Source organism: Lutra lutra, chromosome 4 (genome assembly GCF_902655055.1).
Source record: "Lutra lutra chromosome 4, mLutLut1.2, whole genome shotgun sequence".
NCBI lineage: Eukaryota > Metazoa > Chordata > Mammalia > Carnivora > Mustelidae > Lutra > Lutra lutra.
The window spans coordinates 177,988,227-178,013,193 of record NC_062281.1 but is presented as its reverse complement, the minus strand read 5'-3'; the positions used below and the strand labels follow the sequence as shown (position 1 = coordinate 178,013,193).

General features: G+C 43.4%; 1 protein-coding gene across 2 annotated transcripts in view; it reads left to right on the top strand.

The window, feature by feature from the left end:
- ARID1A (AT-rich interaction domain 1A) overlaps window positions 1-24,967 on the top strand; it is a 70,283-nt gene that overhangs the window by 5,977 nt on the left and 39,339 nt on the right. For both annotated transcript variants that reach the window (XM_047723725.1, XM_047723723.1), the window contains exons 2-4: window positions 20,649-20,861; window positions 22,189-22,641; window positions 23,872-23,979. In XM_047723725.1, the coding sequence (XP_047579681.1) occupies window positions 20,649-20,861; window positions 22,189-22,641; window positions 23,872-23,979 (774 nt within the window). The remainder of the gene's footprint in view (window positions 1-20,648; window positions 20,862-22,188; window positions 22,642-23,871; window positions 23,980-24,967) is intronic.

Below are 24,967 nucleotides of genomic sequence, written 5' to 3'. Positions count from 1 at the left end.
AGGCTCAGGAGCAAGAGGCTTTGATTCCACATTCAGTTCTAGATTAAGCTGTGTGATTTGGGGCAAGCCGTTGATGATGTCTCTTCATCAGTGAAGTGAAGTTGGTGGATTACATGGCCTTCTTCTCCGATGCTACACATTGGGCTGTGCTTTCGTACCTGACTTACCATGACGGCAACTTTTTCCTGTACATGTACCGGTAGGGGTCTTGAGACTGTCTTTCTTCCCTTGGGCCTGAAGAACTCAAGGCTGTTTCCTCCTGAGGATTTACAGGAGCAAGCTCTGAACAGTTGGGTACCACAATGATCTGTGGCCCTTTACAGAAAAAGCCCTACCCCAACTATTTTGCTTTGAAACTTTGTCATTAATCATTCTACCTGGTTGGTGGTTAAAACACTAAACATTAATGGAAAAATTGGGCAGACTTCATTAAAGCAAGACTTGAAAAATAGTTGCTTCAAAATCTCCAAGAGGGGATTTGGGGAATACATTCAGGGTGGGGTAGGGAATAGATATTCATAACATTAACATTCTGCTTCTTTTGGGGCGGGGGGAGGTTAGGAAGGTGGGAGAGGTCTCTTTAAGTTTTCCAGACTCTTTGGGTGTTTGGGCAGGTCTAGGTCTGGTTTGGGCAGTTGGTTGTAATCTGAGTGCCTGAACTTGCCCTGTAAGTTTTGCTGAGAGAGGAGCAAACGTTCCTGAGACTGGAACAGGAAAAGCCAAGCATTACAGGGTCAATTTCATAGGCCTGTTGCCCTTTTCTCATACCTTTGGTTTTTTAAGCTACATGGTGTGATTTCCAAATGCTGAAAATGCTGTTCTCTCTCTTCTCCAGCACACCTGAATTTCCTTTCTTTCTCCTCCTGGCTTAGTAGTTTAAAAGGATAATTTAGGCATATTCGAAGTATGCTAAAAGGAAGCTTCCCTTTATGAAAGAGGGGAAAAGGTAGAGGAAAAGGTGTTTGATCATTCTCTGCTTGACACAGCAGCTTCTTCCTCTCTGAAGGAACCAAATGTTTCAGAGCTTTGTGTAAATACTTGCTGAGCTGTCAATATGTACCCAGGAGGTTTCTGTAGTAAGATGTAAACGGCTCTATAGAATGTTTGACAGGCAAATTAATAAACAGTTTTCAAGCAAAGATAATGCTAGTCTGTTCTCATGTGGGGGAATAAGTAACATTGGAGAAAAAGAAATGTGGGTAGGGAAGAGGGTAGTAAGGGGGGTGTGGAGATGTGGAGATAAGGAGAGATGATCTAAAAGAGATTGGAAGTGAAAAGATGCTGTCTGGGAAGAGAAGCCTCCATGGTCCTGGCTCCAGGCTAAGTTCAGGGCACATGGAGCCCCTGTTCAAAATGGATTGCCGTTTCAGAGTGAAAATAAACAGAAGTTTGGAAAGAAGATCCTAAGTTTCAATAGTGAGGTTAAGTGCTCCAAAAGCTTGGTTTATGAGACACTGAGTTTCAAAGCCTTGTTCTTTGGGAAAGGTTTTGTAGTTGGTGAGATGTTCTTAGGGTTGGGTTTGCATTTTTGGAATACCAGAAAGGAGAGGGGAGAAAAAGATACTGCAGCTTCAGCGTCATCCTCGGCATCTGTTTTGCTGTGGCTCTCAGGATTAGAAGCCCACTTTATGGGCTGGGTTTATTTGTATAGTTTTCACTGGACTCCTGTGCATTCTTCATATATATGTTCAAATTAATGCTCCCAGGTTCCTGGGTTAGTACAAGGCCCAAATGTTTGGGGACTCACTAAATCCTGCCTGAAGGGTTATATGGGTAGATTCAGTCTTTGTTTTTGAAATTGCCATTTTAGGATTAAAAACATTTCTGTGTTCCTTCAGTGAAACATTCTTTTTGTGGAGGAAGAAATATTTTAGAAGTATTTTAGCTGTGTGCCTGTAGTATTCTGCTTCGGTAGCCTTGTGAGATGACCAGATTTATCTCCTCAAAGTCTCTTTTTAAACAAAATCCACTGACTCTGACACCAGTTTTCTTCACAAGAAGTGTTTTTATAGACCAGAGTCCTGGAAATGCCTGTTTGACTTAGCATAGTAGTAGGGAATATGAATATCATTATGGCCCTGGCCATAATTTTTAGGTTCCGCTAACTTAAGGCTATCAGCTTGTTCTAAAACAAAATACAAAAACTTGGGTTGACACGGACATTGGTTGCGCAGGCCTTTCTCAGTGTCATGGTGATAAGGGTATTAGACCATCAGACTTGTTGCCAAGAGTATGATTTCTAGCTCCGGGATTTGGAGGTTCAGATGGGAGTAGGAAATAGCCCTGTGTGAACACGCCAGTTAGATACTAGGAAGGGACTTAAAAAGAGACAGTATCTGCTTCGGAGGAATTTCATTTTCTTGGCGAAGCATGCTTATGTGCACACATCTGGAAAACTTGCAAAGCAGGGTTTTGTAAATGGGTATAGACCAAACTAAGTGTGTGGGCTGAAGGAATTCAAGAATAAGGAGCAGTCAGAGTTGGGCAGGGTTAACCTGGGACAGTTTTTCGGAGGCAGTGAATCGTGAAACTTAATGTTCAAGAGGGGGAAAGTTAAAATATTAATTTGCTTTTTCATAATGCTACCCTGAGTGCCACAGGCTCTATAGGATCCATGTTACACAACCATCTCCAGACCTGTAGTTGCTTCATTCTGGTGACTTTGAGAATTTGGACTGTCACTATAAAATTCTGTGAAAGAGAGTGGCTCTAGGGTCTTAGTGGTTCTTGTGGTTATGTGGGGCCTTTAGTACAACCTGCCAAGTTCTTGGCCAGTTTCAGGGGCTCTTTTGTAGTAATTTTGGGTTTGGAAGGTTGTGTCCCCTTCAGAGTTGTGTGCCCCGGACAACTCTGCAGTGACAGTGGTTCAACTTTGGTTGGAGAGCTTAGGTTTTTTTCTTTTTTTGGCAGAGCTAATCGACTTTTCTTAAAACGAGAGCCATGAAGTACCTGTCCAGACACTTAGGCTGCTGTTATTTCTAAAGAGTTGGGAGCTGTGCTGAAGCTGAGTTGCTTGGATCAGACCTTATTTTGAGGGTTGATGGGTGGGTAAGGCAGCACATGTGCAGTTTGCCCATCTGTTCAGAGAAATGGCCTTTAATATTGTTTTTGATTAGGTTGGCCATGGCCAAAAAGCTCATAAATGCTGCAAACACATGCTTATTCCTACGGGAGCCTCCGAAATGGCAGTGATTCTGGTTTCTCTCTATCTGCTGGTCCATGTGCAGTTGGACCACACATGATTTCTGGCACTTTTCAAGGGCAGTAAGTGGATGTTTAACCACTGAAGATGCCTGGAGAGTCCAGTGCCAGGCCACTACAGTGCGTTCACCTGGAAGAGAAGGATAGGTTACACTGTTGCAGTATACAAAAGTATAGAGTTCTGAGTACAGATTCTAGTCTAGAAATCTCTCTCTCAACTTGTTTTGCCTTGCCATTCTGGGATTTTGCAAAGCGAGTTTCCAGGAACTCAGAATTGAGGCTCGGTGGCTCATCTGCGATGGATAGTAGGGGAGTAGGGGCCTGAGATGAACTCCTCCTTAGGCTGTCTGGGTTTTAGAAGAATCCAGGTTAGGGTGAATGTTGACTTAACAACCTTGAATATTCTTCCTGAAATTGTTCTTCCCCCCCATTCAAATGGGATGGGATTAGTTTTTATTAAATGTTAAGGGACATCTGAGTGAACTTTCATGTGTTTTTGCTAGTCATGTGTGCATGCCAGAAGATGGTCTTGGGACAGGTTGAGTCTTTATTTCCCAATGGCTTCTGCATATTCCAAGGGTGTGCTGCAGTGAGAGGTCCAATGCCAAGAATGCATTCCAACACGCTGCAGAGTAGGAAATTTGATCCCTAAAATGTTGACTTAGTGTTGGTTATGGTACATATTAGAAATCACCCAGTAATCCAGGACAGATTTTTGTCACCCTCCAGGAAGCTAATGTTGATATGAAATACTAAGGGGCTTTGGGCACCGGGGCTATGTGCTCTGCAGGCCCAGAGTGCTGCTTAAATTGCCACCCATATGAAGAGGAAATGTGCCATGTGCTTTTTTTCCTCTTTTGCATTTGGGCTTCCTTATGGCTTCGTTGCTTCTGGGTTCCCAAGTCTGCAATGTTAGATATTAGACTTCCTCCTCCCTTGGCACGGGCACATTCATGATTTTCTGTGGCTCATCACCAGCAGCCAAGATTTTTGTATGCTTTTTCCCTCTTAAACTTGTTAGCTTTCAGCTTGCTTGTTTATAGACATCTCTGTTAAAAGGAACTCCCTGCTCAAGATCTAGCACCAGCATGACGGCAGCAGGGGAGTTAAGGGGCTGGTGTGATATCAGTCATTTAAAAACCCATTTGCTGTGTGCGTGGTGTTTTTTATTTTGCCTCCTGTTTTCCTTGAGGTCACAACTTGCTTGTTGGGCATGAGTGCATCTGGGTCCAGCTGTTTGCTCTCAACTGACTTAGGCCTGGTATACTTTGACTTTACGCAGAGTGTGAGTTCAGCCACATGGTAGATGATTAAAGGCTACAAAGTGCTGAGCGCTTCCCCTTAGAGGAAACAAATGTGTCTTTGGGCTCTTCTTGCACAGTGATTTCCCCCTCCCTCTGGGTAGACCTTCTTATGGCTTTCTCTTATCCTTAGTGAACAAGTCACCTAAGCAGAAATGCCGGGAATTAGTTGCTCTTAGCTACTGTGTCCGGTCTGGTGCGTACGGATTGCTCTCTCTGTTCCAGTCCTCAGGTGGTGGAGTTCTTCAGTTGCTCCAGCAGTAGTAGATGTAAAAAGTCAACTTTCTACCTGTTTGGGAATCTGGCTGCCAAAGATAGCTCTACTGTAAAAGATTTGGGGAGCAATTCTATAGGTAGTTGATCCATAACTGTGTCCTGGGCTAGGGATAGGCTGAGAATCTCACTGAAATTCCAATTTTCAAATGATGGGATACTGAGGGTGAGTGTTATTGTTAACAGCCATGCATTTGCGTACTTACCATGTGCCAATCTTTGTGCTGGGTCTCTCTATGAATTTACTTATTTAATCTTCAAAACCATGAGAGGTGAACTCTATTGTTACTCCTCCCACTTTACAGATGAGGAAAGAGAGTAAAAATGAGAAATTTGCCCTAGGGCAAAAAGCTAGTAAAAGGTAGAGTTCTGATATGAATCAAGGTTTACCTGATTCTTGAGCACCATAACATTTTAAAATAATAAATTTGCTTCTTCAAAATAAATTATTCAAGCACTAAGGCTTATTGGGACATTATTTTTGCAGTAGCCTGGGACTCTTAAATGGGGTGAAAGACTGAAAAGCCTTTAGTTACAGTTTTACATTATGCCTAGATTTCTGTCCATCTAGAATTTTATTTAAGTTTCTGATGAATGGCCATGTGATTCCCAATGAGAAGAATTGGTGGCATTTGGTCATTAGGCCACTTTTCTTTTTGGGAGGGACCTTTGAGAGGAGTGAGGGTAGGGGTGGATTGAGGCTCAAAGATAGACTCCTTCACTTTGATCTAAGTGAGAGCAACTTGCCTTATGAGAGTATTTGCAGATAGATTTTACTTTCTATGACTTGGAGCACTTGCAGGAAAGGCAAGGTTTATGGTCTTAATTTCCACTCGGGGAAAGTGAACACATGAAGATTGAGTACCTCACACAAAGTTTCATAGCAGAGTCAGCTCTAAAACCAAGGTTTAAAGTTCCCTTATGCTGTGTGACTTTAGGCAAGTCACTTAACTTCTCTGAATCTGTATCCTCAACTATATAATGAGGAAAAAGATCTATCTTGTAGGTTTCAATAAATATTAATAAGACTTATGAAGGTACTATTATCAAATAAAATTTGAACATGACTCCTAGTTGGTAGAGGCCCGTTTGAGAGGGGGATAGTACCGAATGGTTAAAGACACTTGGTCTTTACCGAATTAAAAGCTATCCCATAGTTCTTAGCTACATATAAGTTATATTAATGCTTAAAAAAAAATAACAGATTTTATTACGCATCTGTTCTGGTTTGAGAGATTAGTCCAGTGGTTCTCTGTGGGATCCCTAACCATTAGCATCAGCATTACCTGGGCCCTGTTGAGAAACATAAGGGGGCGCCTGGGTAGTTCAGTCAGTTAACTGTCCAGCTCTTGATTTCAGCTTGGGTCTTGATCTCAGGGTCATGAGTTCAAGCCCCACATTGGGCTCCATGCTGGGTATGGAGCCTACTTGAAAGAAAGAAAGAAAGAAAGAAAGAAAGAAAGAAAGAAAGAAAGAAAGAAATGCAGATACTTATCCAGACCTGCTGAATCCAGAACTCTAGCAGGGTGTTTTAACAAGCGCTCCAGGCCGTTGTGATGCATACCCAAGTTAGAACTACTGGGTTTATGCATTTATGGTCAGCTGTGCTACAGAGTATAACTGAATTACAGGAGGGACTTCTTCCAGATTATACCATAGGCTAATGTTTCACATGTATCTACCCTTCCAAGATGTGAGAGAATTACTGGATAGAGAAAAGGTAAATGCGTGGGGTTGGGGAAAAGAAAGGAATACTTTTGAGATGGATCTTCTACTATGCAGTAATGATAAACTCCAGTGAACAAGCAGTTCTATTTCTTTATAGGTCTTAGGGACTCCCTGCCTTCCAGTTCTCTTTTTCTTAGCTCTTTGGTGACATGCAGAATGAGGATAATCTGAATCTGTGGTACTGATTGTTTGATGAAGGTGGAAAAGTTCATTTTAGGATTGTGACTGTGTGGTCAGCAGGTATGACCAGGCAAGTAAATTGACTAAGAAAGTGATTCTTGAAAATGGCACTCAGGCCAGTTTGGGAGCTTTGATTAAACGCCATAATGTCCCTTCTGCTCGTGATGGCCAACTGATCTGAGAACAGGGCCTTTGGTGATCTGCTGGTCTCTTAGTAGGACATCCTTAATGACCTCCCTCCTTCTCTCACACCTTAGCCCCTCAGTGGCTAGCGAGAGTCTTGCTGTGATTCCTTTCCTTGTGACCCTTGTCGTAAAGTCCTAGCTTCTCTGAGTCAACTCCTGACAAGCTGCCCATCTTTGAAGTGGTTGAGATCTCTTCGAGAAGCGGACTTTAGAGCCAAGACCTGTCCCCCGTTGTATGACTTGATAAATAATGATTGTGCTTGGCACAGAAGTGGAAGTTTGAGAAATGGTCCAGGAATAAACTGTAACAATGCAAAGACATAGTGTAGAACCAGTGTTCTGGTACACCTGCACTTTCTGAAAACCTGATGTGGTTTCTGTATTGTTCCCATTAAAAACAACTTTCCTAGCCAGGCCTCTTTTCCCTTCTGTCTGAGGAGTAAAGCTGTGATCACTGTGACCTGGCTGCGATGAAGGCCAAGGCTTCTAGGAGGCAGTGTACTGACAGTTTGATCTGTGATTTGACATTTGTGGGTACAGACAAATAATTCTAGTAGGGAGTCCTATGTTCTTTGTGTGTGCTTGTGTGTTTTAATCTCCCTTTGTCATTCCTCTGCCTTCTAGCTTGATTTTCTCTGTTTTTTTGTTTTTTACCTTTTCCGTTCCCTCTTTTGATGTCTAACTCTGTTGGTAGAATGCAGAGCACATGGAGGCCTAGTAACTTTACCAAACTAGAGCTGGTAAAATGTCTTTATTGGAGATGCAATTTACACCACTTTGAGATCGACTGGTTATCTGTGTGCCTCAGTTGGAGGTACCTGCCCTAAGGAGAGGCAGGAAGTGCCTTTGTCTAATTAACTAACAAGCAGAAGTTTTCCTAAATGATCTCTACCTCTTCTACTCTCTTTCCCACTTTATTGCCTTTGGCCTGGAGAAGACTGTTTCTTAGACTTCCTCAATCTGTTTTTGGGGTTGTGTTGGTACAGGACAGATTGTAACATTTTTGTTTTTCTTTCTAGTCTGTGATTTGAATCCTCTGCTTTCCCAGTGCAGCTTTGAATCGGCTTCTTTAAAACCCCTACATGAAACCTCAAGTGACCAATATGTGGTCTCATTATGGTATTTTGGGTTAAAATAAAATGAGATTGAGATAGCTGGGTTCACCCACCCAGACGTATTCACCAAAAGGAAATTCTGTGTGCCTTGAATAAGACAATCTCCAAAGAGTGTGTGAGCTAAAACGAAAACTGACTTGGGGGTGGGGGATGAGGAAAAGATAAATTTTAGCTAGATTTGCATAACTTAGCTTGCCAGGTATCCATCTCAATTTGATTATACTGGCCAGAGATAGCAAATAAAGAGGAGAGACAACTAAACTTCAGAAAAGATAGCTAGTAACTTTGGTCTGACCCAGGCATATTTCTGGTAAAACTGATGGAGCCAGCCAGGGTCTCCTGTACACATTTGTGTCAACAGTGGTGTAGAGGAGGTTGGTACCAACGTGCTTTTGGAGCTTTGAAAAGAACTGGAGAATTTACAGGACTGTATGGCTTTTCATTCAGGGAATTGCTGACCTTAAAAAAAGCCCGAAGATTTAAGAGGCATCTATAATCTTAATAAGGTTGGCTGTACCCTGGGCCATTCTTTAACTTACTTGATTGTGCCTGTTAGAGTTCAGAGTGGATTTCAGGGGACCAGGAGAAAGACTGGCTTTTTTGGAAAGTGGTCCAAGGCAGCCCTAGGAATTAAACACAGTGGCATTGCTACTTCACAGTGTCTTTACAGGACTTGATTGGATTGATGACAAACGGAATCTCCGACTGCATGTAAATCAAGTTCCTACAGCTCAGTGATGTGTCACAGATACCTTTTTTAGTACAGAAGGAGAAATTTTGGCAGGATGTAGAACTGTGCACTTAGAGAAATTTAGGATCTTTTTATATAACCCATGCAAGACCAGTCCAAGTTTGGAATTACAGATAAAATAAAAGGAGTGGGGGAAAATGAGAGCTTCTTAAAGAGAAAGCAAATGAGGCCTTAAAGTTTTGCGACTATGAGCAGTTTTTGCCTTTGCCTTTTTTGTTTGTTTTTAAGCAGTTTTCTGCAAAGCAGTTTAATATGGAAGAAGGAAGAGTATTTCAGAAACTAGGTCGGAAGAAGTAAGCGTGATTTAGAAGTGTTGTCTTTATTGAAAAGTTGCTATGTGCCCTCCTGGGTGAAGCTGTGTTTGTAAGGTTACATGACCGACCCTTGGCTCTCTCTGTATTCCTTACGTGTACTGTATCACTTCATGATAAGGGACAAGTAAGCAGGGCAGAAACTGTCTTAAAAACCGTGCCACTCCGTTGGGCTTGTGATCCATCCACGCTAAGGTCCTTTCCCTAATAGAAACACCAAAGAATGGTTTGTGGGAGGAAGTACCTTTTCCTGGTGTCAACCTAGACCACCTCATGTGGGTAGCAAGGTCTGTACATTATTTTTAATTATCGAGCGCAGTACTGGGATGTGACATCCCAACCTGTTTTTCTTGCATACCATCAGGGTTTTCTAGACTTTGATCCTATTCCCCATTTCTCAGGAATTTGGAGGGATAATAACTTTTTAGCTCACTTAATTGCCCAATCCTGTTACGGACTTACTTGCCAATGTAAGAAGTCTGTGGCAGAACTTTTTTTTGGAAAACCTGTGAGTACCTACTACCTTCCATTTGCAGGTTGCTTACAGTAATGCAACAAATACTTACTGAGCTTCTACAATGTATCAGTTATTGTGTTGTGAACATAGGATTCATAATTTCTGCTTCCGTGGAGTACTTTCTAGTGGGGAAAGATGTAAGTAAATAATTACAAATAACCATAATGAAGTTGTAATAAATGCGCTGGAGGAGAAGTACGACCTTCAGTAAATTATCTTCTGACTATTTTTTAAAGTAAATTTTTATATATGATTACCTTGGCTACTGGGTGGCTTTGTAATGTTGGGCTCTTGGGATGGGTACTGGTCAGTTCTGATTCCCTTTCCCTTCACTGCTCCAGGGTCAAGTGTTACAGGAAATTCTCCATCTAAGATTGGACTTGTAATGGGCTAGAGTCCATTGTTTCTCTCATCGAGGCTCTTCTTTGTGTGGAGATGCATTGCAGGACATTTGGCATCCTGCTCCCCAGGTAATAAATGCCTGTAGCACCACAGAGTTGATGTGATAACAACAACAACAACAAAAAACAACAAAAAAGGCACTTTCATACATTTATTTCCAAACACTTCTCAGGGGGTTAGTATTGTTCTGGTTGAAAACTATTGGGCTTTACTGTCAGGATTCTTGGGAGGAGATTGCTTGGGATTCCTTTGGGAGAACAGACTGAAAGTAGATAGAGCTTGAAAACTGGACCGATCAACCCTTTCGATGGCTGACTTGTGTTGTTCTTGATTTTTAAGCAGGCATTTTGAAACTGCTTACAACCCATTCTGCTTTTTCTTTCATTGAGGGTAAAGGGAAGTAATGTCTGTATGTGTAGTTTATGAACCTGTAGGTTTAACAAGCATTTCACATATTTAATCATTTCAACTATCTTATATCTTTGTTAGACAGTTTTTAATCCCCCTGTTTTACAGATGATTCTGGTGCAAGGGAAGTGACTTGCTCAATGTAGTATCAAAGCCTGTGCTTTTTTTCCTCTTTTTTTTAAAAAGCATAACTTCGGTTTATTTGTTAGCTGACCTCTAATTGACCACTTTGGGTTTCTGGTCTTGAGTGTATATGACCAGACCTTAAGTGTTCTAGTTGCTAAGCTTTGTTTCTAGAAATCTGGGACTTGTGCAGGATGATAATAGCTAACATTTTGGGTACTAGAGGATATAACAGTCAATGAAACACACATCCACCTCTAGTATCTCTAGACATATACCCACTAGCTTATATATTTTAGTCTAAGATATAGACATTAAACAAGATAAATAGTAAACCATAGAGTATTCTAGTGATACATGCTTGGGAGAATGGTTAATCATGGACCAGGTCTAAGAGCTGTGCAGGATCGAGATACTGGATGGGTTTACCCAGGAAGGCCACGTTAAAGTGTTGTTTGATGTGGAAGAGAGCTATACTAATACTGGAAGAAAGAAAGTGTATTCCTGGTGGAGAGATGGGTGAGGCCGCAGCATGTCCAGTTGGTTTGAAGAAGAGGGTCTTGTTTTAATGTATTAAGCCAGCCCCGAGGGTGCTACTACTATTGTCTCTGCTCTCTTGATGCAGAAACTGAGGGACAGAGAAGTTGAAGGCCTTGGAAGGGCAGAGCTCTTAACCATTGTGTAGGACTGGCCACCCAGGGCCAAAGCATTTCCTCTGCATGAAGGAGGTTAGGAATTAACAAGGCCTCTAGAATTTCACTTTCTCTTCCACAGTCCCCTTTCCTTTCCTACTTTTAAAGAAGGAAAGTTGCTTTACACACACATCTTCACTGTCCTGGAGCTTATCTTCTAGCCTAGAATATAGACCGTGAGCAGCATAAGTATATAGTATATTAGTGATATGTGTTTAGGTGAACAAGACAACGCAGGGACTCGGTATATGAATTTCGGAAAGCCTGGTTTTGACTGAGACTGCTGCTTATTTAGGAATCTGGGAGTCTGAGGTGCATTCCTGGTGGTTTCTCTATTGGCCAGGCATTGCCCTCTAAAGACCATTGTTTGGCTAAGGAAACTGAACGTGTATCTGATCTCTAGAGTCACTTGGTACTAGAGATGGGAGGAGTTTGGGGAAGAGGGCACGTAGCCCGAAGGCTCCCAGACTTGACAGGAGAATTGCCTAAGGAGATTCCTGGCCCTCTCCCAGAGCTGCTATTTGAATCTGGAAGGCCGGATTCCATTGTGTTGCTGAGGACGTTAAGGTACAACCTGGCTAGTGCTTCGCCCATCCCCCCAACCCCAGCCCACCCCAGGGAACTGGTCGGAGAACTGGGATGGGAACCCAAGTGTCTTCTCAGTCTAGTACTTTTCACCATGTTGTGCTGCTGCCTTACTCTTGAGATTAAAAAGTTGTTAAGGAGGGGATGTTTAATTTTATCAAATGGCATTTCAGTTCCTGTTTAATCATCTTCTTGGGGACTTAACTGTTTTTAAAACCTGGGATTGAAGCAGTACCCAACGAGGAATTCTTTCTCAAGAAGTTGTGTGGTTTCCTCAGAGGCTTTTGTAATTTGTTAGAAATGGGGAGAGATTGGTTAGCTAAATTTGGTCTTTCAAAAAAGTGCTCCTCATCATTTTCAGAAGAGCATTTTCTTTGTGAAAGGTGGCTAATGAAAGTGCGCTGGTTAAGAAGGACTCATCGTTTGTTCATTAGTTTGGTGCTGTTGCTGCACTATTTGAAGGGCTCTTTCTGGAACCAACGAAGAAATAAAGAAAATACAGCCACCTGGTTGTGGTTTTTCTGGCATGCCTCTTCTGGGTGGACAGCTGTGAGGTGGTTATTACAGTTGGCTCTCATAATCTGTTTGAGTTTTGCTAGATGATTCAGTGACTCTCACCCATTTGGTCTCTTTTCTACCCTTCGTAAGTTTTCTGTGATCATCTGACCTAGAAGGATGGAGCACAGTAGCCTAAAATCTCTGAGCCAGGGAGAGAAGCCCCTTGTTCTCTATCACTTTTAGAGACAGAGTGTGGATTGGAAGATCAAGTCTGATGTCCGGTTGCAGCCCCTCCTAGACGTTTGGTCAGGCTGGTGCTTCAGGTGGTGGCTTTGAAATGAGTTCTTAGTCTGCAGAAAGGAACATGCCCTAATCTCCTAGAATTATTTCTGTAAACAGAGTAGGGTTGATAGAACTTTTCATTGAGTTTGGGTTATTTTTTTAAAGATTGTCTGTCTGTCTGTCTGTTTTTGAGAGAGAGCACAAGTGGGCAGAGGGAGAGGGAGAAACAGGCTCCCCGATGAGCAGGGAGCCCAGGAGCCCAATGCAGGACTCGAATCATGACCCGAGCCGAAGGCAGACACTTAACTGATTGAGCCACCTAGGCACCCCTGAGTTTGGATTTTTATTGCTTTCTTTCTTTCTTTTTTTTTTTTTTTTTTTAAGATTTTATTTATTTATTTGACAGAGACGGAGAGAGGGACCACAGGCAGGGGGAGTGGGAGAGAGAGAAGCAGGCTCTCCACTGAGCAGGGAGCCCAATGCGGGGCTCTATACCAGGACCCCAGGATCATGACCTGAGCTGAAGGCAGATGCTTAACAACTGAGCCATCCAGGTGTCCTGAGTTTGGATTTCTGAATTTGTATTCTATTTGGACACTTAACAGAATTTTAAAAGGTTTTTTTTTTTTTTTTAATTGGAGAGGGGCACCTGGGTCACTCTGTGTCAGATAAATAAATAAAATCTTTTCAAAAAAAAATCTCTTTGGAGAGGTAGTTGTTAATATTTGTCTCACCATAGGCAGATGACCAGTTCATTTAGTACTTGGATGAACTAGCACTAGAATGTTTTCCATCTCTTGTAGAAAATTTGGGGTGCCATTCTTAGGTTAAGAAGGGTAAGAATCTTGGGCTTAGTGGATTTAATTTCCTAGGTCAAGTGTTGGTATGTCTGAAGAGGTATTTTTCTTTTCCTATCATCAGTTTAGCTTCAGAAAATCTTAAATAATGTCTCTGGTGAGACCAGATAGGAGTTTAAGGAATGTCTTATTGTTGTCCTAGGTCATAAACAGTACAGAAACCTGTTTAAAATCCAAAACAGAATGAAGGGAGACTCTTTATTTTAAGAGGCAGAGTCTGGGGATGGAACTAAACAAGCAGGTTTCTGGGCAGTTTCTCTTCAGTTCGGGTAGGGGTCCTTGACCAATTTTCAAAGCCGTGAAATACTGGAAGAGTAAGAAGAGAATGAGGAGTCTTTGGATACAGATGTCTGTGTGGCCGGGGAAGAGGGCACAATGAGAATGATTTATTCTGGTTAGCTGCTGTGTACCAGGGTATAAAGGGGGATTCTTTTTAGGGGAGTCTATTCTGTCCATCCTGGGATCCCAGTGGAGCCACGTGGAGCTTGGGGGAAGCTGAAAGCGTTGATTGGGAGAGGCCTTACCTTTTATATTTGTCCCTGCCTGGAATGCCCCTCAACAGGGGAGGGTCCCGAACGGGAACTGGATCAACAGCTGCCGCCCGTCCCTGTGATCACAGGAAGCCGAGGCCGGGTGCCTTTGTATGGGAGCTCCGCAGCCAGACAATAGTTTGTGCTGGCGGGGCCATGTGGCGAGTCACGTGACCTGGGGCTGTTTTCTGCCGGGGTCCTTACCCATCTGTTCTCTCGGCTCTTTCTGGGTTATCAGGCGCCAGTCCAAGTCCTCCCAGGCAGCCAGCTTCATGGCCAGAGATTACGAGCACTAACCTTCCTGGCAGGGGCGGTGTGGCTTCGCGTTTATGCAGATTAGCCATGTGTTTCTCACTTCAAGGCGTTCCACAGGAAAAGCCTTTTCCTGTGTTTGGCTCTCAGTGGGCGGTTCCCAGCTTACTGTACTGGGACTCGGCGAGCAGCAGGCATGCACGGGAGGGATCACAGTACACTGGCCCCCTCCCATTCCACCTCCAGTGCTACGTCACCACAACACAACCGCTCGCGCTCTCATACTGTTGGTGTCATTCATTCGGTGCCAAGATTGCTTTAAAAAATTCCCTTGGCCCCAGTTCAAACAGGAGTACAGCTGGGATGTGTTAGATTTTAGGCAGTCTGCCCTCAATTTGAGATGAGTTATAAATAGCAGTGCCGACTTCCTTAACTACCGCTCTCTGAGGTAAAATGCAGGTTAATTACTGTGGGAATCAATTAGGGGGTTCTTTCGGTTAAAGAGCCAGGGATGCTTTTTTTTATTGTTATTATTAAAAGTCATACAACAAATCTGGCCAGGAATGAATTGAAAGCACAAGGAGTAAGGAATAATATTTAGATGTCCAAATTCCAGGTTATGGCACGATGTTTATACTGGCCCCAGCTATTTGGCATTTAGGATGACAGAACAAGTGGTAGTCAAGACTTCTGCATTCTGATGGACAGCTTTTCCGCACCCCCGGCCCATCCCTCTCTACTCCTGTTCTTGCCAATCTTTGGGTACCAAGTCTGGCTCCTTAGGTTTGCCTGCTGCCTGGTCACATCCTTTCTTTATCTTCGGATTGAAACTGAAGCCTGGAGCTTTCGGACTTTTATTTCAAGAAAATTAAGTTGATCTTTCTTTGGTGCCACAGGAACATGGTGTGATACATTTTGGTGAACAGTATCTTTCTGCTCGGAAGTTTGAAGGAGGGGGCCTTGGGGGAGATCTTCCCTGCTCTCTTCACAATCAGTCATGGTCAGGAGTTGGGAGAATTTTGAAGTCCAGTTTGTTATATCTCAGCATCCCTGAGGATTGTTACGGCTTTTCTTGGTGCAATAAGAAATTGTCAGGGATTCCATTAGCCCACTGGTCTGGAGGGGCTTGTAATTACTTTTGCCTGGATTAGGGGGACTTTGTGCGAATGGTTAGTCTACAAGCTGTTCTGACTATATTCAGAGGGTCCAGCCTACTAGGCATCTTTGCCCTTGATGCCCCTCAACTGCTTCTTTTGATGCATTGTATTTGGCAGGCGGTCTGGAACACGGCCAGTGATCTGGAAAGAGATAAGCGGTGGATGGAGATGGATTTTTTTCCTTATGGCTCTTTCCCCCTTTTTTATTTTTATTTTTTATGAATACAGGAGAGTATATAGCAAGGGGCCTGACTTCCCTGATCAAGGGGGCATCATTTTCTTCTCATTTATGTGTCTTTGTGGCAGAGCCTTTGCTTTCGAAGTATAATCACAGTAATCTACTCCTGTGGTTTCCCATTGAAAGGATTTCCTCTCCATCATTCCCAGAGTGGAATCTCTGGCTCTTTGCAGCCAGAGTTTGGTGTTTCCCCATTCCCTGCCTCTTCCTTGATGCCTGCAGACTGCTGATACTGGCTTTTCTGTCTTGCATGTAGTAGGGATTTTTCTGGTTTGAAATTGCTATTTTCCAATAAAGCTGATTAGTGGTGATTTAAGGCCCCTTCTCTGTTATGAGAGATTGTAAGATGTCATTTCATCTATAACTGCAAATCATAAATCTTTCACAATGGTTTGAAATGTCGGAAGTGTGAGTTAGGTCTCTACTTACCTCCCCTTCTGATATGAGTGGATGTTTAGCTTTGACATGAAACCAGAGTTATCGGATTGTTTGAACTGAATATGTTTTAATTTGCAAAGCTGCGTATTCTGTTGATTATAAACCTTTGGTGAAGGGAGGGGGTCAGAAATCTGATGTCCAGGAGGGGCAATGTCTAAATTTTATTTTTAGAATAAGGATTTCTTTGACTTGCATTTATTTTTGGTCTGCAAAGATTTCCTAAAGTTGATGGAGGAATCCTTGAAACCTTTATTAATTAGGACCCTCTAAGTAACTGTCCTCCACTGGGAGTACAGGTCTCTAGATATGAGGGAGAAAGAGATAACTTGCTTTTAGCCTTTTGTTTCTAAGCTGTGTTTGGGGATGCATTTGCAGTTTGAGGACCTCTCTGGTACAGCATGGCACATAAGATTCTTCTCAAAAGTGCTGCTTCTCCCCTGGCTGTTTGTTCTACCCTGTCCTCTTTTCTTTCGGTTTAATCCACATTTTTTTTTTCCTCTTCCCTCAAAGTCATAACCTGGTTTAGGGTGTGCCCCTGGCCTATGGCTAGATGGTTTGATCTGGGCTTTCTCCCCATAGTATCCCCTACCTACTTCTTACAGTAGGGCAGCCTGGCACATTGAAGTTACTGGGCCCTAGCTCTGCACCTGCTTTCTGTAGCAGGGAGTGGAGGGGAAGGACTTTGAAGGTGATCTCTGGCTTCCTAGAACAGTCCTCCTCCTCCCCCCAAGATTTTATTTATTTATTTGACAGATCACAAGCAAGCAGAGAGGTGGGTGCGGGGAGGAGCGGGGAGGGGAGCAGGCTCCCTGCTGAGCAGAAAGCCCGATGCTGGGCTTGATCCCAGGACCCTGAGATCATGACCCCAGCGGAAGGCAGAGGCTTAACCCACTGAGCCACCCAGGTGCCCCCCAGAACATAGTCTTGACAGATGCAGTCAACTAGACAACTAAGTGTCAAATCTTAGGATTCTGAATTCATTATAGGAAGTTTAGAGATATAAGAGATCAGAGTGTGCTGAAGAATGGGAAGTGCCTTTATGTTGAAGGGTTGGGTTTCTGCTAGTGGAAGCCATTGTGGACAGGCGGGCAGGGCAGGATACCACTGTGTGGAGCTGGGCATGCCCCTGTGTGGGTTGAGTCTGAAGAGTATAGAACTGCAGCACACTGTGAACTTCAGAGCCAGGCAGAAGCACTGCTAATCGTTATTGGTAATAGCTATTTATTAGGCATTTAAATGGTACTGTGTGTAGTGTGTTATGTGCATTTTTTTTTTTTAAGATTTATTTATTTATTGAGAGATCGATTGATTGGGGGGGAGGGGCAGGGGAAAGAGAGAGGGAGAGGGCAGGGCTGGATCTCACAACCCTGAGATCATGACCCGGTGAAACCAAGAGTCGGATGCTTAACCAGCTGAGCCACTCTGGCGTTCCAAGTTATGTGCATTTTAGGTGAAAAATTTTTCACTGTTTAGGTGGACTTATGCTCAAGATTAGACAGTGATAGAGTTAGGATTTGAACCCAAGTCTATAGATTTACACATTCTTTGTTCTTTCTGTGCAGTACTGTACAGGATGTAGATAGGAATTTTGGAGCCCTTGGTGAACAGGGAAAGAGGAAAATGATTTGTGAGCACTGCTCTAGAACTGTCAGTCCAGTATGATAGTCACTAGCTACACGTGGTTATTTGAATTTAAATAAAAGTAAATAAAAATAATTCAGTTGCAGGCATCTGGGTGGCTCAGTCAATTAAGTGTCTGCCTTAGACTCAGGTCTTAATCCTGGGCTGGGATGGAGCCCACATTGCTTCTCCCTCTCCCTCTGCATCCCCCCGCCCCTCCCGCTTGTGCTCTAGCTGGCTCTCTCACTCTCAAATGAGTAAGAAAATCTTTAAAAAAAAATAATTCAGTTCCTCAATCACACTAGCCATATTTCAAGTACCTAAGTCACATGTCACAGAAAATTTTATTGGACAGTGTGTCTCCAGATCTCACTTAGTAGTGTACATTAGAATCATCCAAGGATCCTAAGGAGTGGAGGGAGTTGGGGAGAGACACAGGCATTCGTGTAGCCTCGCAGAAAATTCTGATCTGTAGCCCTGGTTGATAACTACTGCTCTAGAAGCTCCACAGTAACCATGGTAATGACCGCTCAACTTGTGTTGTGGGGAGACCTGGTCTGACAGAGATACCTAGAGTGGGCTGGTCTTTCAGTTGAGCAAGTGTAGTCTCCTTACCTGGGGGCCACATGGACAGCAGCTGCAGTTGGGGGTGAGCTGAGAATCTGGTCACTATGTGTGGCATTGTGTGGCCGTGTAAGCCCCTGAGCTTTTTGCAGGAGGGACTCATGATGTTTTGGCTTCATAGCCAGGTGTATCTGGGGAAGACCCCATGCTACTTATTACTTACTAGTCCAGTTGCTAAATTTGAATTTCCTAAACAGTGCCAAAAGAATCCCTGTAGCTCCAAAATTAATGACTGAGATTTTATTGGAGCTTCTTATTACAGAGGCAGGACTTGGGCAAAAATTTGGTAGGTATGATTGTTGGAAACAGCACTTTAATAATATTGACATGTAGTAGTGATTTGGGATACGGTTTTACTGTGGTTCACTGTAGTCTAGAAACTTGAAGGTACTTCCATCCTCACTGTTACCTTTTTAGCTGAGATTTTGCTGCAGCCTAAGAATTTTGCCTCTGCTTTTTTTCCTTTTGGTGTTTAGAAGGACAGTTTCTGTGGCTCTTTGTCTAACCATTTTCCGTATACCAGCTTGACTTTCCCTCTATTATAAAACACTTAGGTAGTACTCTGTCCCCCAAAAAAGACATGTACAGAGAACCAGTTATCTGAGTGTGCCTCCCTCCCCTTATCTTAGAGGGCTTTTGTTGTTTTTTAAGGTCTTATCCACCTTAAATTATAGAACATTAATTATAGAAAAGCAGAAGAGGAAGGACCCTAGGTATAATCTAGACCAGTGGTTCTTAAAGTGTGGCCCCTGAACCAGCAGCATCAACATCAGTGGGGAACTATTACAAGTGCATAGCTTAGGCCTGACCCTGAACCTGTAGAGTCCGACACTCTGGGGGTGGGTCTCATCAGTCTGTGTTTTAAAAAGCCCTCCAGGTGATTTTGATGCATTCTAAAGTTTGAGAACCACTGAATCCTTAATTTGAGAGCTGATGTTATACAGACCCAGAGTGTTAATATCTATTCCCCATTCCCAATTTAAGATTCAGTTTTCAAGTTTTGTGTCAAGTCCAGGCCTACTCTTCAACTCTGGTGTATCTATTTAAGGTCTTTAACGACACACCCCGCCCATCAGTATAGGTAGGCATCACTGGCTGGAAAACATGCTGGACTCTGTCCTATATATAGCTCCAATAGGATAGAGTTATGTCAGAAAGTGAATGAGCGATTGAACCTGTTGTCCCACATAGAGCTGAAAGAAAGCCATGTTAGTAGCCAAATACTTGTGAATTATACTTTAAGCTTCCATTATTGGTGTACTTGTATATCTTGTCCTTTAAGGAGATAAAAATTCTATCCTTACACATTCAAACCTTTGAATATTAAAGGAGATGAACTTTTCAGTTGAGATGGCCAAGGCTCTAAATTCAGAGTCAACAGCTGTAACTTAGCCATGTTAGCCATTGAGAAGAAAGCATAAACGTAATTGCTTGTGCCATAGTGTAAACAAGCTACAGATATGCAAGAAGAAAGATTACACCATTTAAAGAATGGAAGCATCTAGGTACTTAAGAATTTGAATCCCCAACCACAGTATTGAAGCATTAGGTTTTTTTTGTTTGTTTGTTTTGTTTTTTTTGTTTGTTTGTTTTAAAGATTTTATTTATTTATTTGACAGACAGAGATCACAAGTAGGCTGAGAGGCAGGCAGAGAGAGAGGAGGAAGCAGGCTCCCCGCTGAGCAGAGAGCCCGATGCGGGGCTCGATCCCAGGACCCTGGGACCATGACCCGAGCCGAAGGCAGAGGCTTTAACCCGCTGAGCCACCCAGGCGCCCCTGAAGCATTAGTTGTTGTTGTTTTTTTTTAAGATTTTATTTATTTATTTGAAAGAGAGGCAGTGAGAGAGAGCGTGAGCGAGAAGGTCAGAGGGAGAAGCAGACTCCCCGTGGAGCTGGGAGCCCGATGCGGTACTCGATCCCGGGACTCCAGGATCATGACCTGAGCCAAAAGCAGTCGTCCAACCAACTGAGCCACCCAGGCGTCCCCTGAAGCATTAGTTTTGATGGTGTTGAACAAGATGATGGCAGAGCATAGCAGCACTGCCCTCTCGCAACTGAAGGGTCTTTGTTCTGATTTTCTGTACCAGAGGGTGCATATATTCATTGGTTCACACCTGGCCTGTTCCTTGGATCTCAAGTAGTGCTACACTCACAAAGTAGTACATAGCTTTCATAGTGGTATTTTCATTTCACATAGGGTAAAACCAAGGTTATGAGGAAGGTTAAATGACTTGCCCGAGGATTACTGGGTCTGTACCACTACTTTTTCATAGTAACTGTTTTCCTATGTGGCATACAGACCTGTACGCTTGTGTTTATGATCATATTGGCCAGAGGCTATCAAAGCTTCAGGTTAATGAAATGCTTTTTATTTTGTAGCCATCCAGTCCAATGGATCAGATGGGCAAGATGAGACCTCAGCCATATGGCGGGACTAACCCATACTCGCAACAACAGGGACCTTCATCAGGACCGCAGCAAGGACATGGGTACCCAGGGCAGCCATATGGGTCCCAGACCCCGCAGCGGTACCCGATGGCCATGCAGGGCCGGGCGCAGAGTGCCATGGGCGGCCTCTCTTATGCACAGCAGGTAGATGGTGACTCCCAATTACCTTAACCCTTGTTGCTGTCCATGATCTGGTCTTGAGCTGTAGACTCAGAATGAGTCTTTGGCATCTAAACCTCTCAACAGGAGCATAGGCCAGTGGGCTCAGTTGTCTGCAGTATGCTGCTTACAAGGCCAAGGTTGTGGGCATCATCCCACGTGTGCTCAAGGAAAAACTGTTCCCCGGCCATAGGCGGTTACCTGTGTCATCTGTGTCCTTTGACCTGGCTGGCCTGCTTGTACCCACTGAATAGTGATCTCCAAAGGATGTGGGGGAAAAAAGGCAGGGGCTGGGCACCTATCTACTGTAATCAGGAAAATCCTCTCATGCCTTGTGCCCTGGGGATGGAAAAGGACCTTCGTGTTTCCAAAGGCCTTCGACATATAGCTGTCTCATTCAAAATGAAAGATTAGGAGGGACTGGGAATAGAAGAAAAAAGGAAGATTGAACGGTAGTGATGCTAACAGTGCTGTTAAAAATGTTACGATTTCCCTCGTCTCCTCTTGTCTGGCCATCTGCACCATTATCTATTGTCATTTTTTGTTTTGACAGCATTTCCTATCGTTTATATTTGAGTAATACTCATACTGAAAATGGTGATGGACAGAATATAAAACCTAACTTTACTTCTAAGACTTCAAAGCAAAGTAGCTCTTTAAATATGGAAAATAGGTTTGTTTGTTTGTTTGGGGGCTTGTTTGTTGTTTTTGTTTTTCCGGTGAGCAGATGGAGGAGAGATGGATGGGTATTACGGGGTTGGTTGTTTTTTTGTTTTGCCTTCCTACCAGATATACCTCCAGTGCCTAAAATTGAGCCTGGTACAATCAAGCAAGTAGGCTCTTAAATATTTTTTGAATGAAGACTGAGTGAAAAAGAGAACCAGAGTAGCTTAATGATTTGCACACTGTCTGGGCTATTAAACCCGACGTTTTTAGTCAGCTGAGCCAGGCTGCTGCTGACCATTCATTGTGGCGAGGATACAGATTCCTAGCACTTAGAAAACAGTTTAGGCTGTGATAAAGAAGAGGTTCACTGGTGAAAACGGCTGCGCTCGAACTCTTAAAAGTTGCCCAGATATTAGTGTCAATTTTCCGTAGACAAATGCAGTCCACTTGTAAACAAACCAACTAGTAACCCAGCTGGGCTGTCCTTCTGGCTCAGTTTAGAGAGGGATGGTAGGAAAAACCATGGGCCTTCTAAGTGGGAGGCTGGGCCATTGCCTGCTTCCTATACCCATCCTCAGGCTGTAGTCGGATAGAATATCTTCATCCAGAAGAGTCTGTGCTAAAAGTATTCTTTCCTTTCCTACAGATTCCTCCTTACGGACAACAAGGCCCCAGTGGGTATGGTCAGCAGGGCCAGACTCCATATTACAACCAGCAAAGTCCTCACCCCCAGCAGCAGCAGCCACCCTACTCCCAGCAGCCACCATCCCAGAACCCTCACGCCCAGCCTTCCTATCAGCAGCAGCCGCAATCTCAGCCACCACAGCTCCAGGCTTCTCAGCCTCCCTACTCCCAGCAGCCATCCCAGCCTCCACATCAGCAGTCCCCGACTCCATACCCCTCCCAGCAGTCCACCACCCAGCAGCACCCCCAGAGCCAGCCCCCTTACTCACAGCCGCAGGCACAGTCTCCCTACCAGCAGCAGCAACCTCAGCAGCCAGCCTCCTCGACGCTCTCCCAGCAGGCTGCGTACCCTCAGCCCCAGTCTCAGCAGTCGCAGCAAACTGCCTATTCCCAACAGCGCTTCCCTCCACCACAGGTAAGGTGCCCCTGCCTCTCGCCCTTGCCTGCGTGTGACCATAGACAGCTTGGGGATTGGTGTCAGGAGAACTTTGCCATACAAATTATTCTCTCATGTGCAGTTAAAAACCAATTAAACTCTGGGTAAACATGTTAACTGGATTGATTGAACTAATAAAGGCATAACCTTCTTAACTGCATAAAAACCTGTGGCTCTTCTTACTGATGAAGAAATAGGGCAATGGGAAGTTGCATAGACCGATAAGAAATTAAAGATAATGGGACTGGTTTTGTTTTTGTCTTTGTTTTGTTTTTTATAAACTAGCATTCAGGACTGAGCATCCAAGTGAGTTTAGTTCTTTTTGAAAAGTTAACTTTGGGAGGCTGTACTGTACGTTCATTCCAGCTGCCGTTACATTCTGCCATTGCTCAGAATAATTTGGACCCCTTTATGTGAAATTGCCATCGGAGCCGACATCACATTCTTAGAACATTCTTTAGAACAGTCTCAGTGGTGGCAAGTGTGATTTGTTGAAGGTGGATTTGATTTTAGGAAATAGCTAAAATTCCTTTGTAGCCATGTCTATGAGCAAGGTAGGTGATAAAGCCTAAAAATAACAATTTGGGCTTTATTCTTTTAAGAGCAAAAAAGAGGAGATATGACCAGACGACAGGTCCACTAAAGATTCTGTGCATTGATGGCAGTATTGGAATAAATATCTCATCCCAAGACAGTTTCATTTTGAAGGAAGCAGTACTCATTTTATTGTAGAGGTTCTAGCGTGAGTTTTTTTTTTTTTTTTAATTAATTGGTTTCATTCCTTGTAGTTAGCTGTACTTGAGCGTTTAACCCCCAGGAATAGCTGTCTATGCCAATAAATGGTCAGCAGTGCTGTTCAGAGTCTTAAATGCACTGTTGACGTTCTTTTTTTTTTCCTTCTAATTAAACCAACTTTATTTTTAAGTTTTTATTTTAATTCCAGTTAGTTAACGTACAGTGTCATATTAGTTTCAAGTGTACAGTGTAGTGATTGAACCCTTCCATACGTCACCTGGTGCTCGCTAACCTTCCTGTCTTAAGAGCCACACCTTGTATTTTTCTGCCTTCAGATAATATCGTGGGTAGTTAGGCAGTTTCTTGGTCCCACCTGCCCTCTGTGAGACACTTCCGTAGCCCTTTCACCGTGAAGCAAGCTTGCCTGGTTTACCAATACCAGGCCTTCACAGCATTTTGTTTTTCTTATTTTAGGAGTTATCTCAAGATTCATTTGGGTCTCAGGCATCCTCAGCCCCCTCCAGTAAGGGAGGGCAAGAAGATATGAACCTGAGTCTTCAGTCAAGACCCTCAAGCTTGCCTGTGAGTATTCTTGCCAACCCCTAACAGATGATGGGGCAGAGAGGAAAGCAAAGAAAACTGGTTTCTGGTTGGATGTTTTGGTGGTATGACCTAAATAAACAATTAGCTATTCCTTGAATTCAGGTTGAAAATTCCAAGTAGGAATTTATGGACTGATCTTGTGGAATATCTGTTTTGGCTGGCTGCTTGGGGAATAGGTTTGGTGATCTCTGTTTAGAGTTTTCTGGTTTTGTGTTTTGTTTGTTTTTTAAATCTTGGTTCCTGAGGCATGAACCAGGTAAGGGACAGAGAAGATGAAGATATTGGAAGCACTGTTCACTCTCTGTCAAAGTTGAGAGAGGTTTCAGGGTTGTTTTGACCTTATTTTTGAGGGTTTAATTTTTAGGTTTTTGTCTTAGTATTTAGCTAGGAAGTACGAGCTGGGGTGCATTCAGCTTGGATGGTCCCTTTGAGCATGGGCTGAGTAAAAGCAGTTTTTCTGGTTGTTTTGTGTGAATAGGTGCTTTTGTCTAGTAGAGTGCTTGGTGCCCAGATGCTTGATTGCTGTTTATGGATGAACTGATTGTATCCTGAGAAAGGCAGTACAGTCTGCTGATGAAGAGCTTGGGCTCTAGAGCCAGAGCTCCTGGATCTGCATTTTTGACTCAGCCACTAACTCTGTACCCTTGGGCAAGTCACTTAACCTTCTCCTGCCTTCATTTTTGCATCTGTAAAATGATCCTGTCACGGAGTGGTTACTAACATGAGATAGGTTAAAGTAGAGTGCTCATGCATTGTGGGCACTCCCTAAATGTCAGAGATTCTCATTATCATCTCAGAGGACGTAGGGACTACTTGATACCTGAGAGACTGCACCAACTAGTTAAAAGTAGACTGGGTCTGGGAACACTTACCCCTCGTCTTAGCTCTGGTACTATGTGCGGGCCAGTCACAGAGGTTCTGAAAATTAATCTGCTGGGCACGGGAATAAAATGGGCTGCTCTAAAAT